Source organism: Lolium perenne, chromosome 3 (assembly GCF_019359855.2).
Source record: "Lolium perenne isolate Kyuss_39 chromosome 3, Kyuss_2.0, whole genome shotgun sequence".
In the NCBI taxonomy this organism is placed as follows: domain Eukaryota; kingdom Viridiplantae; phylum Streptophyta; class Magnoliopsida; order Poales; family Poaceae; genus Lolium; species Lolium perenne.
The window spans coordinates 25272359-25288053 of NC_067246.2; the positions used below are offsets into that span (position 1 = coordinate 25272359).

General features: G+C 42.8%; 2 protein-coding genes across 2 annotated transcripts; one reads left to right on the forward strand and one right to left on the reverse strand.

Annotated features, from left to right (window-relative positions):
* Positions 1-2585: 2585 nt before the first annotated feature.
* LOC127338090 (uncharacterized) lies at positions 2586-3491 on the reverse strand. The gene is made up of 2 exons (XM_051364342.2): positions 3290-3491; positions 2586-3211 (listed from the first exon to the last, which is right to left on the reverse strand). Exons 1-2 carry the CDS (start codon positions 3489-3491, stop codon positions 2781-2783), a joined length of 633 nt encoding a protein of 210 aa, XP_051220302.2. The 3' UTR covers positions 2586-2780.
* Positions 3492-5107: 1616 nt separating this feature from the next.
* LOC127338091 (tetraketide alpha-pyrone reductase 2) lies at positions 5108-6452 on the forward strand. The gene is made up of 2 exons (XM_051364345.2): positions 5108-6123; positions 6213-6452. The coding sequence occupies exons 1-2, from the start codon at positions 5225-5227 to the stop codon at positions 6355-6357; spliced, it is 1044 nt and encodes a 347-aa protein (XP_051220305.1). The 5' UTR covers positions 5108-5224; the 3' UTR covers positions 6358-6452.
* The last annotated feature ends 9243 nt before the right edge of the window (positions 6453-15695 follow it).

A 15695-nucleotide genomic window follows, 5' to 3' on the forward strand; every position in this document is an offset into this window, starting at 1 on the left:
ACTAGGGACTCCTTGTTGTTTACATAACACACATGTATCAATATTTCGGTTAATACAATTATAGCATGGTATGCAAACATTTATCATAAACACAAAGATATATTTTAATAACCATTTTATTCTTGCCTCTTGGGCAGATCTCCAACACGTTTAACCCTTATCAACGCTTGTTTGTCGAACTTGCCCCTACACGCTATGGCAGTCTGCCTGCTGGGAGAGGGTACCCATGTCACTTTGGACAAACATCGCTCGTGCTTCTTTTGGGAAGCCAATAGCACGAAGCGCAAGTACCATTGGGTACGTTGGTCGGCTATGTGCAAGCCGAAAAGCCTAGGGGGGTTGGGAATAGTCGATACGCGGCTAATGAACATGTGCCTCCTTGTAGAATGGATTTGGAGGTTGTACGACGCAGAGCAGGGCCTTTGGGCTGACATTATTCAGAACAAATACCTTAGAGATAAGGATCTGCTGGATACCCATCGGGCCGGTTCGCAATTTTGGAATGCGGTCCAGAAACTCAATCACTTGTTCCGGCTTAGGGCCAAACATGTGGTGCATAACGGGAAGGCGGCCAGTTTTTGGCAGGACTGGTGGCAAGGGTCGAGGCCCCTGTGTACTAGATTCCCTTCTCTTTTCGCCATTGCAGAGGAGCCAGAGGTCTCAGTTGAGGTAGCGCGTAGGGAAGGGAGCTGGCACATCCCCTTCCGACGCCAGTTGGGAGTTGGGGAGCACATTGATTGGGCCAATATTTCTAGAGAGGTCTCTATACCCTAGTTATCCCAACAGCAGTACACCATGGTTTGGGCGCTTGAGCGTTCGGGGAGGTTCTCGATCCGATCATTGTACTTTAAGCTGTGTCAGGGCACCCCTAGCAAATATTTCAGAGACCTTTGGCGGATTGCGGTCCCCATGAAGGTGCGTACCTTCCTTTGGCAGCTTGCCAGGAAGCGCCTCCCATCTAATGAGAACATTAGGAGGCGTAGGGGACCATGATGGGCGCTTGTGCCCTCTATCGGGAGACGAAAGATAATAACCATATCTTCTTCTCTTGCCCATTGGCCAAATTCCTGTGGAGCGCAGTTAGGGAACTGCTTGGTCACACTTGGAATCCATCTTGCTTTGCGGATATTTTCCGGCTCCTTCAGAACCAAGTGGGGAAAACTAGACGAGTTCTTTGGATCGCTTGTGCGGCGCTTCTTTGGACGCTTTGGAATCTTAGAAAGAAGTTTACTATCAACGGATTTTCCCGAGCCAACCTGCTGACGGGCTATACAAAATGACTATTTATATGTAGGTGTGAAAGCCAATGGCTAGGAGCCAGGATCACGCGGCGGTGGAGGAGGCGATCACCCGGATTCACTCTCTTCATGCGACTACCAGGGACCAAGACTAGGCGGTCTCCCTTGGGTCATGTATCTCCGGAGTTGTATTGTAGGGAGGTGTTGAGGTGTTGGGGCACTAGCTGTTGTACTGTACTGTGTGTGTGCTCTTATGTCTAGAGCATTGTGTTGTTTTGCTTGGCTGGACCTCAGCTTTGTTTTTTTTTCTTGTCGGTGTCCGTGTTGTTGAGAACCTTGTTTTACTCTGGCCATTGTAGCTTTATTAATTTAAAGTCGGGCTCTGCTCGAGCCTTCAATCTAAAAAAAAGTTTAGCCTCATGCCTCCGGAACTGCTTTTGGGCCTGAATATGTCCTCATGGGCTGCTAATGGAGATACTGAGGTAGAAAAAAAAAATTGAATTTTTTTAGATGTAAATTACTAGGGTGTAAACTGATCCGATAGGATTGGACTTTGCTCATATCATGTCCGTTACCACCCATTTTTCCCAGACTTGGATCAGAGCGGGATTTTGGTCCGTTCCGGTTTTGAATGCGGACTACCAGATTGCGAAGTTGAATCGGAAATAGAACGGATTCGGACTGGAAACAAAAAAAAAATAGATGTATTCTCCATCTGTAGATAGTTATAGTTTTTACAAATTTTGAGAGGGATTTTTACGAATAAAACCCTACCATTAAAAAAATAACGAATAGTACAAAGCACATCAAGAAAAAATTGCAACAATTCTTGAGAAGCCCTTCATCTTTAAACTTTAGGCCGTGTCAATAGCGTGCCACCGCTATCGCACCCGCACCCCTCCCCCACCCAACCAGTGCCAGCCTGATGTTGTTGGTTGCGGATGGAAATTCCTCGAATGGAAGCTCCTTGACCCTCCAAAAATCCTCACAGCTAGAAGAAGCTCTTCAAGACCACAACACTCTCATAAGCTTCTTGATGTTGTCGTCAAGATGCGGGTTGAAGTAGAGAAGATTTTATTGGAAGAGAGGCCTTGTTTATGTAGTTTAAAAAAAGAGACGGAATACACTAAACTCAAGCATTGATATAAGTTTTGATCAAACATATGTTTGCCAAAAAAAAATTGATAACTCAATATAAACTAACTTTGTGAGGTTGGTGTTGGCTTTTGAAATCATATTATCCGGTTTAAAACCTTTAAATTATTCTAATTAAATTTTGGATAATTCATATCCGCATGTTATTTGCTATAACACAATCTATACCATATCTGGACCACAACTTCAAGATTTATTTGAAATCAGATATGGATATCTTTATTCGAAGCCGATTTCGGCGCAAAACTTGTCCTAGCCATCTACACACCTCAAAATAACTGAGCTTTTCTTCGCTGTATTATTCGGTTCCCTTCATATTTGGAACACAAGCAAACGGCCAGGTCAAACATAGTTACCACTTAACTCACGCACACGCTAGGCGACATGCTAGTAATGACTGTGGGTAAAGAACACGACTACAAACGCTAACAGCAACTGCGCGGCAGCGGCGAGCGACGGGTAGCTACGGCTATGCGCGGCGCTTGGGAAGTCTTCGTCATCCTCATCGGAGCAAGCTGGCCCGGGGAGTCCATGGTACTCGTCGTTGCAGACGTGGCGGAACGGGCTCGTTGCAGACGGCTCGCATAGCTTGCATGCGGCGGCGCACCGATCGACCACATCCAGGCAGTGGCATGTCGGCGGGGACGACTTGGTGCACAGGGTCTCGTTGCAGCACGCCCACGGCCTAATCTCCTCGTTGAGGACGCCGCCGCCGATGTTCTTCACCGCCGCCACCGGTTCATCCTCCTTCTCCTCCACCACTGCGTCCGTCGCAGCAACCTCCATGACCTGGCTTGCAACAAGGCCTGCTGCAGAACCTAGAACGTAAGACAAGATCAGTGCAAGAAACTACTAGCTAGGACGGTATGCAGTTCATGCGTGGATCGATCGATCACCTCCTTCGTCGCCGTCGCTGGGGAGGCGGATAATGTCCATGTCCACGTCGGCGACGACGGTGGCATCGGCGGCAAGGAGGGCCGCCGCCGCGAGCGAGAGCAGCATCATCAGGATGGCGGTGCCGCTGGTCTTCATGGCTTTGTGTTTTGCTGAAGCAAGCATAGGTGGGTAGACAAGTATGGTGTGGCGCTCGCATCGCATTTGGCTGGGCCTTATGTAGCCTCGTCGGACCAATCAGGAAGCTGCAGAGAGGCGAACACGTGGCGCGTGGTAGGTCTGATCGATCTCGAGTTTGCACGTTCATGGCCATGGCACGAGGCGCGTCACGCGTGCGTGCGCAGCACCCCATGTCGGATCCAATACCGAATGCCCATGCGCAGACTTGCTGCCTAGATAACCGTAATGTCAATGCCGGTCGGTGCCCGGCCGACACTTCGTCCACGCACTCGCCTCGTCATGTCCGACTAGTGGATCGAGAAGCTATAAGATTTTCCAGCGATTTGAATACGAGGTGACGAGCCAACAAGATAACGAGTGGAGTAGAATACAGTTACGTCTATGGAAGGAATCGTCTTTAAACCTGGCCGATGTGGGTTATAAGAGCAAGTACAAGTAAAACTTATTAGTGAGCAGGATATAAGAATTTAAATATAATATTAGTGTTTAGTTGGAGGGGAGAGAAAATGTAAGTGGACTTTTACGAAATTTATTACCTAACATAGGTAGCTACAAAATCTTAGGACTATTCAGATTTTTAGTGTTTGTTTTTGTACCGGCTTATATGTTTAGTCTTATCTTGGATCAATGTGTGCATCTTTGCTATGCATAGATCGTTTGTAATGCTTAAAACTATTAGGTAATAAAGCGCTCTTCATCGGAAAATAAAAATATGGTACGCCTTTGTTCGTACTCTCAAAAAGAATATATATTGTGCAAAATCGATACTATCTCCGTTCCAAAGCTTAAGACTTTTCTTAAGTCAAACAAAGTAAAGTCTAACCAAATTTTTAGAAAAATGTATCAATAAATATGATACAATTTCACTATCTATCTACTGATATTGATGTTGTATTTTGCATGTTAATGATTTCTTGTAAGACTTGATCAAACTCGACATAATTTTCCGTTCTGAAATTAATATAAACCTTAAGCTTTGGAATGGAGATATTATGATTACCGCGGTCCATAATAGCAGGATGATAATGAACCAAAATTTGTTACTAAAACTCAACCATCGGCACTTTATAAGCCCGCTCCGCTCGAGTGTGGCGTTTTTTAGGCCGAGCTACATTTGGCTCTTTATTTTCAAAGACTCAAAAATCGTATTTCAATATTTCAAAAAGGTCTGAAACAAAATCTTAGAGGTAGCCAATGATGTGTGCTATAAATGGTGCAAAATCTCAATGCAAACTGATTTGTATTATAGACTACATGAATCTGACAAAATTAGTAGTCTTAAATTTGTACTATTCAATACTCTATAAAATTTGTTATTTTTGTGTAGCCTAGAATATAAAGTAGTTTGTATTGAGATTTTACACCATTGTAGCATACATCATTTTATCTATCTCTCAATTTTTGATTCAGATTTTCCAAAATTTTGAAATTCTATTTGAGCGTTTGAATATAAAGAGTTACGTGTAGCTGGGCTTTTGTTTGAAGTTTTCGCGCTCCATGAGTAGTACTGTATATGTATGCATGTGTGCTGCAGTTGCTTGTCTTCACATCTTCTGTAGGAGTATAAAGAAATGAAGTTGATGAACATTAATAGGCCTTGCACTATGATGCTGCAAGAAGATGATCGACCTAATCCAAACCGAACTGGATGGCGCCACATTTGCGTTGCATCTTCATGCCAACTTATCCACCACCTTCTTTCTCCTCACGAGATCGAGCAAGGAAATATACGGTATAAATTCGCACCATTGCATCGGATGTTCCAACGACAGTTCAGAACACAGAGGACATACAGATCGATCGGCCGGCCGGTCGAGATGCCGGAGTACTGCGTGACGGGCGGGACGGGGTTCATCGCGTCGCACTTGATCCGGGCGCTGCTCGCCGCCGGGCACACGGTGCGCGCCACCGTGCGTGACCCGAATGACGAGTCCAAGGTCGGGTTCCTGTGGGACCTGGAGGGCGCCGACGAGCGGCTGCAGCTGGTGCGCGCCGACCTGCTGGTGGAAGGGTCGTTCGACGCGGCCGTGAGCGGAGTCGACGGCGTCTTCCACGCGGCCTCCCCGGTCGTCGTCTCCTACGAGGACGGCAAGGACGCGCAGGAGAAGCTGGTGGACCCGATCGTGAAGGGCGCCGGCAACGTGCTCCGCTCCTGCGCCAGGGCGGCCCCTCCGCCGCGCCGCGTCGTGTTCACCTCCTCCTGCTCCTGCGTCCGGTACCGCCACCACCACGGCGGCGCGGCAGCGCCGGCGCTGAACGAGTCGCACTGGAGCGACGCGGAGTACTGCCGCACGTACGGGCTGTGGTACGCGTACGCCAAGACGGTGGCGGAGAAGGAGGCGTGGCGGCTCGCGAAGGAGCACGCGCTGGACCTCGTCGTCGTGAACCCGTCGTTCGTGGTCGGGCCGGTGCTGGGCCGGGCGGCGCCCACCAGCACGGCGCTGGTGGTGCTGGCGCTGCTGAGGGGCGACCTGGCCAAGTACCCGAACACGACGATCGGGTTCGTGCACGTGGACGACGTGGTGCTCGCCCACGTCCTGGCCATGGAGGACGGCAGGGCCTCCGGGCGGCTCATCTGCTCCGGCGACGTCGCGCACTGGTCCGAGGTGCTCGGGGAGCTCAGGGAGCGGTACCCGCAGTACCCAATCCCGACGGAGTAAGCGTTTATAACTACCTGGCCATGTTGTTACGTACGTATTCATCGATCAAACTCTCATGGATGGTGTTTGGATTGTGCTGAATCAGGTGTAGCGGCGGGAAGGGGGACGACAGGGCGCACAAGATGGACACGAGCAAGATGGAGGCGCTGGGGTTCCCGCCGTTCCTGTCCATCCAGCAGATGTTCGACGACTGCATCAAGAGCTTCCACGACAAAGGCATTCTTGCGTGAAAGCCATACATCGATCGATCAGAATTCAGAGCCACTCCATGCAATATAGGATTACCTTAACTTATCAAGAAATTAACGGCCGGTGCTGAGGTTCGAACTTTGTGAGGAAGATATAGTCACTAACTCACTATGCGAAATGCGGTAGGATCCTATGTATCGTTTATATTACTTGTTTCGTAAGGCGCAACATTCAAGGACCGAAGTATATATGCATGCATGTAAACACCAACTGTTTAGCCAAAGGTCTGAGGTCTGTGGACGAACATCATCTTAAGTCAATTTGCACAACTTGCACTTATGTGCGTTTTCCACCCACGTACGTCCCGCGTAAAAGATGTACGGAGTCCTTTTAAGAAATCGACAGAAACCTTAAAAAAAATTAAACCACCGAGAATCAATAACAATTGCGAACGTCAGCCGATCACACAATGTCACCCTCCTTTTTTAGACTCCAATACGGTGTCAATATTTCGCATAGCGGACGCATCCAGGAGTTGCCACGTGACAATGGTCTGGCAGTTGACAACTTGACATCCACCGTGAACCAAAGAATCAAACCGCTGGCAACTCAGTCATCCCCCGTTTTTATAGATCTCTGATTTTTTTTTTTTTGCCAGTTATAGATCTCTGAATTAGTAGAGGCATTACACCTATGGATTTGAAAGTGGGATATAAGGGCACGTACAATGGGGTGATGTCAGCCTTCCCTTAGAGATGCCACGTCAGATTTTTGCTTAGTTGAAGGAGAAAGAATGAAAAGAGAGAAGGTTGTCTTCACTTAGCTAAGGGATCATCTCTTAGGAAATAAGGGAAGACTATTTTCTCCATTGTATCATGGACGCGACTACATTCAGGTCAACCTAGATTTAAGTTAACTTTAGGTCCGGTATCTTTCCTTTTCCGTACGGTATTAACTTCCCGAAATAGAAAAAACGTGGACCACCACGTGCCGTCCCGTGGGAACACAGGGTGGCACCAGCCGAGCTTCCGGACAAAAAATGGTGGGACCCAGTCGTAGGAAGATCATCCCCAGCCCCAAGAAAATCGTGTAACTTTCCCCTCTCTGGCCGTACGTTCTTCTTCGTTTGCTTCCCCCTGCTCCCGAAACCAGATCCAGAAATTACATCTACCAGGAAGAAGAAGACCCTGAAGATTCAACTCAGCGAAAAACATCCCCCAGCAATGTTGAAGAATCTACCCAGCAGTTTCGATCTGTGAACTCTATCAGGGAGTAAAACAACACCCCGTCAGCCTTCAGCAAGTTATATCTACCAGTAGCTTCAAATCAGGTACCCACTGAATCCTTACATCTACCTGAGAAGGACCAACCTTTTTTCCATGACATCTACATAAGAATCCTGCTTACATCTACCCAATAGTCTGTTGCTTACCTGATTTGTTCTTCATCCATCCTGCTTACATCTACCAAGAGTACAGGCACGAAAATTCAGTTATGCACAGAAAAAGGGGAACATTACCTGATTTGTCCATGTCAAGAAAGTTTCAGGGGAAAAGGGGTATAATACATCTTCATTATAGATGAAGAACATCTTCCAGAAAACTAGCACTGAGTATAACATCCAGTAAATCCACTAGTTTTTCTTATATTTTTTCCTGGAAAGATAATATAGAAGCAAACTTTCCTATTCTGGGAAGAAAGAAAAATAACATGTACTACTTGCAAATGAAAAAAAACATCAATGTAGTTGGTACAGTAGTTTCTGCAATAGTTGTTGTTCAGAAAATTCATTAATTTGCTCAAGATAGATCAAACAGGAAAAGTAACATCATATTTCTCTTTACAGGGAAAGTTTTCGGGTGATAACATGTAATGTACTAGGTAGTTGCATGCCAATCTTAACATGACAACATCCAGTCATGTTGAGTTATCATGTTCCACACAAAAAATCTAGAAGAAAAGCACGAAATTCAGTTATGCATATGGAGAAAATATATCAGCTGATTCAGTTCATGCATTAGTTTCCATCCAAAAGTAATTTGCTGAAGATAGATCAAACAGGAAATCATCCAGATAGTAACATCTGCTGGATATATTTCGATCCAAAAGTAACAGCATGGTTTTATTCCCTGGGATAGTTCTCGGATGATACTACGTAAGGTACTAGGTAGTAGCATGCCTTACTACTTACATCACCATGTTCCTCACAGAATCTACAAAACGACTACAACAGTAATAACATCTGAGGTGCATGGTTCATGTCGTACTTGATCCGTGTTTTTGGTCTTAACTATTTTGAGTACCTGCATCTGGATATTTGTCGATATTGTCTTTGCTTGATCTTCAGCCAATCACTTCAGTACCTGGGGCAAAAAAAATGTAATAAGTTAGTAGATGAAATGAAAATATGTTGAACAACATCCATAAGTTAGTAATTACTTGCGATGTAAAAAAGAAATTCTTGTTCATTTAGTGATTCCACTGTATAATTTTCTTTTTATAATTGTGTGCAACTGTTGCAGATGCCGAGAGGTTTTGATTTCTGGTTCGGAATTGATCTTAATGAGCCAGCTGACCAAGGTTTTGCTCCTGGAAGCAATGACAATGAAGCTGGATCATCTCATGCTCCTCCTGATTGGGAAAATGCTGCTGATCAAGGTTTTGTTCCTGGGAGTAATGGCAATGCTCCAGGAACATCTCATGGTCCTCCTAATTGGGAAAATGCTGATGCAACTGGGCCATTTCTTCCATGTTCGGCTGGTCAAACGGGTTATGCAAATGTCGACCCGATGGACACTTCGAACAGAGGCACTAACGCCGGATCAGGTTTCCAGACAGGTGTAACTTTACCAAGTGAGGACAGTGGTGAGGAAGGTGAAGTTCAGTCAACACCAGAAGGGATTTCCCCCAAAACACCATTTCTTGGCATGAAATTTGACACCTGGGAAGCTGCTCTGTCACATTACAATAGGTATGCGCATCATGTTGGCTTCTCTGTTAGGATTGAATCATCTAGGAAGTCTACAGAAGATGGAGAGAAAGACAGATGCTTGTTTGTTTGCAATAAAACAGGGAACAATACATTACCACCTACTCCTGTGAAGATTAGAAATTGTGCAAACACAAAATTGGCAGATTGCAAGGCAAAAATGAGGATTAAAAGATCTGGTGCCAGATGGGAAGTTGCTCAGTTTGTCGAGGAATATACGCATGAATTTGTTGAGAAATTTGCTCTGAAAAAATTCCTGAGGTCGCACAACAAAATTCCAAAAGAAGAGAAGAAGTTCATTGATTTGCTAAGTGATGTAAAACTCAGTTCAGGTAGGATTATGGAAATCATGGCGGAATTATATGGAAGCAAGTGCCTTACAGTACTAAAACCATAAGCAATTACAGAGCCCAACATAGTGAAGAGCACAAAATCAAAAACATCCCTGAGTTGTTGAAATACTTTGAGAAGCTAAAAGAGGATGATCCTAGGTTTTATTATGACTACAAGCTAGACGATGACAATAGGGTTGAGAACATTGATACGTCCATTTTGCATCACTATTTTATATCATAATTTACTGTTATTCATTGATATATTTCATATTTAGAGATGATACTTATGTTATTTCACCTATTTTGCATGTTTCATGATTATTGGAGAATTACTCACCGGAGTCAGGATTCTGCTGGAAAAAGCACCGTCAGGATACAATATTTCTGAAGATCAACAATTGACGGAAAATATACCGAAGCTCTTATTTTTCCAGAAGAAGGAGCCAGCCAAAAGGGGAGGCCGAGGAGGGCCGCCATGGGCCCTCCCCATAGGCCGGCGCGGCCACCAGGCCAGGCGCGCCGCCACGTGGGGAGGGGGCCCACGACCCCCCTCGGCCATCTCCCTTTCGCGTACTTCATCTACCCGAAACCCTAAGGTGCAGAGGACGATCGAGAATAGACACAGCCGCCTCTGCGGGGCGGAAAACACCAGAGAGAAAAGAGCTCTCCGGCAGGCTGAAATCTGCCGAGGAAATTCCCTCCCGGAGGGGGAAATCGTCGCCATCGTCACCGTCATCGAGCTGGACTTCATTGGGATCATCATCATCATCATCTCCACCACTGACACCGTCATCTCCACCGCTGCACCTCGTCTCCGCTGTAACATCTAGGGTTGAATCTTGATGATTTCATAGGGGAAACTCTCCCGGTGTTGATTACTCCTTGTTATTGATGCTATTGAGTGAAACCATTGAATCAAGGTTTATGTTCAGATTGTTATTCATCATCATATCACCTCTGATCATGTTCCATATGATGTCTTGTGAGTAGTTCGTTTAGTTCTTGAGGACATGGGTGAAGTCTAAATGTTAGTAGTGAACTATGTTGAGTAATATTTAATGGTTTGATATTTAAGTTGTGGTGTTATTCTTCTAGTGGTGTCATGTGAACGTCGACTACATGATACTTCACCTTTATGGGCCTAGGGGAATGCATCTTGTATTCGTTTGCTAATTGTGGGGTTGCCGGAGTGACAGCAACCTGAACCCCCGTTGGTATATCGATGCATGAGGGATAGCAGGATCTCAGAGTTTAAGGCTGTGGTTAGATTTATCTTAATTACTTTCTTGTATTTGCGGATGCTTGCAAGGGGTTTAATCACAAGTATGTATTAGTCCTAGGAAGGGCGGTGCATTAGCATAGGTTCACCCACACAACACTTATCAAAACAATGAAGATTAATCAACTATATGAAGCGAAAGCACTAGACTAAATCCCCGTGTGTCCTCAAGAATGTTTGGTCATCATAAGTAAACAAACCGGCTTGTCCTTTGTGCTAAAAAGGATTGGGCCACTTGCTGCAATTATTATTCCCGCATTTTACTTACTTGTATTTTATTTATCTGCTATATCAAAACCCCCTGAAAACTTGTCTGTGAGCATTTACAGTGAATCCTTCATCGAAACTGCTTGTCATCACCTTCTGCTCCTCGTTGGGTTCGACACTCTTATTTATCGAAAGTACTACGATACACCCCCTATAATTGTGGGTCATCAAGACTATTTTCTGGTGCCGTTGCCGGGGAGTGAAGCGCTATTGGTAAGTGGAATTGGTAAGGAAAACTTTTACTGTACGTGCTGTTTTTATTTCTGCCTGCTGCCATAATTCATTATGGAGAGATCTTCTCTTGAATTCCTATTTGGAAAATCTACTACTACTGCAAAGGTAGTGGATGAGGTGCCAGGTGAGAAAGAGGTTCCATATAAAATACCTATGAAAATTATTGAACGTGTTGTGGATAACCGCTATGAAGGGGATGGAACTGTCCATCCTGGAGATCATTTACTGTTTTTACATGAATTATGCAGGTTATTCAAGTGTGCAGGTATTTCTATGGATGAAGTTAGGAAGAAACTATTCTCTATATCGCTGTCTGGTAAAGCGGCGCATTGGTATAAATTGCTGAAGAATGGGAATTCTCTTGATTGGAAGGATATTGTGCCTCTATTTTATTCTAAATTCTATCCTCCAAGTGAAATTCACAAAGACCGAAACCGCATATATAATTTCTGGCCTCATGATGGAGAGAGTATTGCCCAAGCATGGGGGAGATTGAAGTCTTTAATGCTCAAATGCCCCATTCATGAGCTTCCTGGTAATATCATCATTGATAATTTCTACGCAAGACTTTCTTTTCAAGATAAAACCTTGCTGGATACTACTTGTTCTGGATCATTCACACGCAACAAAGAAGAGTTTAAATGGGACCTTCTTGATCGGATTTAGGAGAATACTGAAGGATGGGAGAACGACAAAGATAGAGAGTCAGGTATAAATTATGATTATGAATGCATTGAAACTTTTATGGATACTGATAGATTTCGTAATATGAGTGCTACTTATGGTCTTGACTCTCAAGTTGTTGCAAACTTTTATAAAGCTTTTGCCTCTCATTTTGAATTGCCTAGGAAGAATTTTAATAAGTATCATGAACCCTATAAAGATAAAACCGATTCACCTATAGGTAAATGTATTGAAGTTAAAACTATTGATCACATTCTTCCTGAAGCTTATATTGAGAAAACCCCTTTTCCTGCTAAAATGAAGGAGTATTCTGTTATAACTAGTGTGGTTAACAAAAGTGCAAAGAAACCTATAGAACCTGAGGAACAAATAAATGTTGAACCTGCTGTTGCAATAGTTAAAGACCTTGTGACTGAAAATGTAGAAGATGGTCACATCATTTTCTGTGAAGATGCTTCTAATATTGTTTCACATCCTAGTAAGTCTAGGAAAGCCAGTGTTCCTATGCTCTCTGTTAGAATTGGTGATCATTGTTATTATGGTTTATGTGATATTGGTGCAAGTATTAGTGCCATTCCTTATGAGCTTTACAGGAAAATCATGCATGAAATTGGTTCTTGTGAACTTGAAGATATTGATGTGGTTATTCGGCTAGCTAATAGAGAAACTATCTCTCCTATTGTTATTGTTCAAGATGTGGAAGTTCTATGCGGTAAGATTAAATATCCTGCTGACTTTTTGGTACTTGGTTCTGCTGTTAGTAAGACTTATCCTATCATTTTTGGTAGACCTTTTCTAAATACTTGTGGAGCTATTATAGATTGCAAGAAATAGAAAATTGTGACTAAATTTGCTGGTGAATCTTATGAGTTTAATTTCTCTAAATTTGCCAAAGTTCCTTATGAAGCTGAATTGCCCAATAATGATTTTAGAGTTGAACAGCTTGCATCTATTGCTCTTGCTCCTAATAATCCTTTGCAGCAACATTTGGAGGATCATGAGAGTGAAGTCTTTAGGGAAGAAAGGAATGAGCTTGATGAAATTTTCCTTCGTCAACCTATTCTTAAACATGACTTACCGGTTGAAGATCTAGGTACAACACCACCACCAAAGGAAGATCCTGTTTTTGATTTGAAACCGTTGCCTGATAATCTTAAGTATGCATATATTGATGATAAGAAAACATATCCTGTTATTATTAGTGCTAAGCTTTCAGATTTTGAGGAAGAAAGGTTATTGGAAATATTGAAGAAACACCGAGGAGCTATTGGCTACACTCTTGATGACTTGAAGGGGATTTCTCCCTCTATTTGCCAACATGCCATCAACATGGAAGATGATGCAAAGCCTGTTGTTGAACACCAGCGTCGTCTAATTCCTAAGATGAATGATGTGGTAAGGAATGAGGTATTAAAACTTCTTGAAGCTGGCATTATATATCCTATTGCTGATAGTAGATGGGTTAGTCCTGTGCATTGTGTTCCTAAGAAAGGAGGAATAACTGTTCTACCTAATGATAATGATGAGCTCATCCCTCAAAGAGTAGTTATAGGATATAGAATGTGCATTGATTTTCGAAAAGTTAATAAAGTTACTAAGAAAGATCATTGCCCTTTACCCTTTATTGATCAAATGCTAGAAAGATTGTCTAAAAATACTCATTTCTGTTTTCTTGATGGTTATTCTGGGTTTTCACAAATTGCTGTTAGAACTAAAGATCAAGAGAAAACCACTTTCACTTGTCCCTATGGAACTTATGCTTATAGGCGTATGCCTTTTGGTTTATGTAATGCTCCTGCTACTTTTCAAAGATGCATGTCTGCTATTTTTCATGGCTTTTGTGAAAAGATTGTAGAGGTATTCATGGATGATTTTTCTGTCTATGGGAATTCTTTTGATAATTGTTTGCGAAACCTTGATAAAGTTTTGCAGAGATGTGAAGAAACTAACCTTGTTCTTAATTGGGAGAAATGTCACTTTATGGTTAATGAAGGAATTGTATTGGGACATAAAATTTCTGAGAGAGGTATTGAAGTTGATAGAGCTAAAGTCGAAGCAATTGAGAAGATGCCCTATCCGAGGGATGTTAAAGGTATTCGTAGTGTTCTTGGTCATGCTGGTTTTTATAGGAGATTTATTAAAGATTTCTCTAAAATTTCAAAGCCTCTTACTAATCTTCTTCAAAAAGATGTACCTTTTGTTTTTGATGATGATTGTAAGGAAGCTTTTGAAACTCTAAAGAAAGCCTTAACAACTGCTCCCGTAGTTGAACCTCCTGACTGGAATTTACCTTTTGAAATTATGTGTGATGCTAGTGATTTTGCTGTAGGTGCTGTCCTTGGACAGCGAGTAGATAAAAAATTGAATGTTATTCATTACGCTAGTAAAACTCTTGATGCTGCTCAAAGAAATTATGCTACAACTGAAAAAGAATTATTAGCTGTGGTTTTTGCTTGCGACAAGTTTAGACCTTATATTGTTGATTCAAAAGTCACAATCCATACTGATCATGCTGCAATTAGGTACCTTATGGAAAAGAAAGATGCTAAGCCAAGGCTTATTAGATGGGTGCTTCTTTTGCAAGAATTTGATTTACATATTATAGATAGGAAAGGTGCTGATAATCCTGTTGCTGATAATTTGTCTAGATTGGAAAATATTGTTTATGATCCTGTTCCTGTTAATGATAGTTTTCCAAATGAACAATTGGCTGCAATAACGGTGAGCTCGCGAGATAGTCCTTGGTATGCTGATTATGCTAACTTTATTGTTTCCAAGTACTTGCCTCCAACCTTTTCAAGACAAAGAAAGGAGGAAATTCTTTTATGACTTGAGGCATTATTTTTGGGATGACCCACACTTATATAAAGAAGGAGTGGATGGTATTATGCGAAGATGTGTTCTCGAATATGAAGAACAAGAGATATTGAGTAAGTGTCATGGTAGTGTTTATGGAGGACATCACGCCGGAGATAGAACCGCGCAAAAGGTTCTACAGTCAGGTTTTTATTGGCCAACTCTCTTTAAAGATGCAAGAAAGTTTATTTTATCTTGTGATGAATGTCAAAGAGTTGGTAATATCTCTAGACGCAATGAAATGCCTATGAATTATACTCTTGTTATTGAACCATTTGATTGTTGGGGATTTGACTTCATGGGTCCTTTCCCTTCTTCAGAAGGTAACACTCATATACTTGTCGCTGTTGATTATGTTACTAAATGGGTGGAAGCCATACCCACAAAAAGTGCTGATGGTGAGACCTCTTTAAAAATGCTTTTAGATGTTATTTTTCCTAGGTTTGGAGTACCTAGATATCTTATGACTGATGGAGGTTCTCATTTTATTCATGGTGGTTTTAGAAAAACTCTTGCTAAATATGGTATTAATCATAGAATTGCTTCAGCTTATCATCCTCAAACTAGTGGACAAGTAGAATTATCAAATAGAGAAATTAAATCTATCTTGCAAAAGACTGTTAATAAATCTAGGAAAAATTGGGCTAGTAAGTTGAAGGAAGCACTATGGGCTTATAGAACTGCTTATAAAAATCCTATGGGTATGTCTCCTTATAAAATGGTTTATGGAAAAGC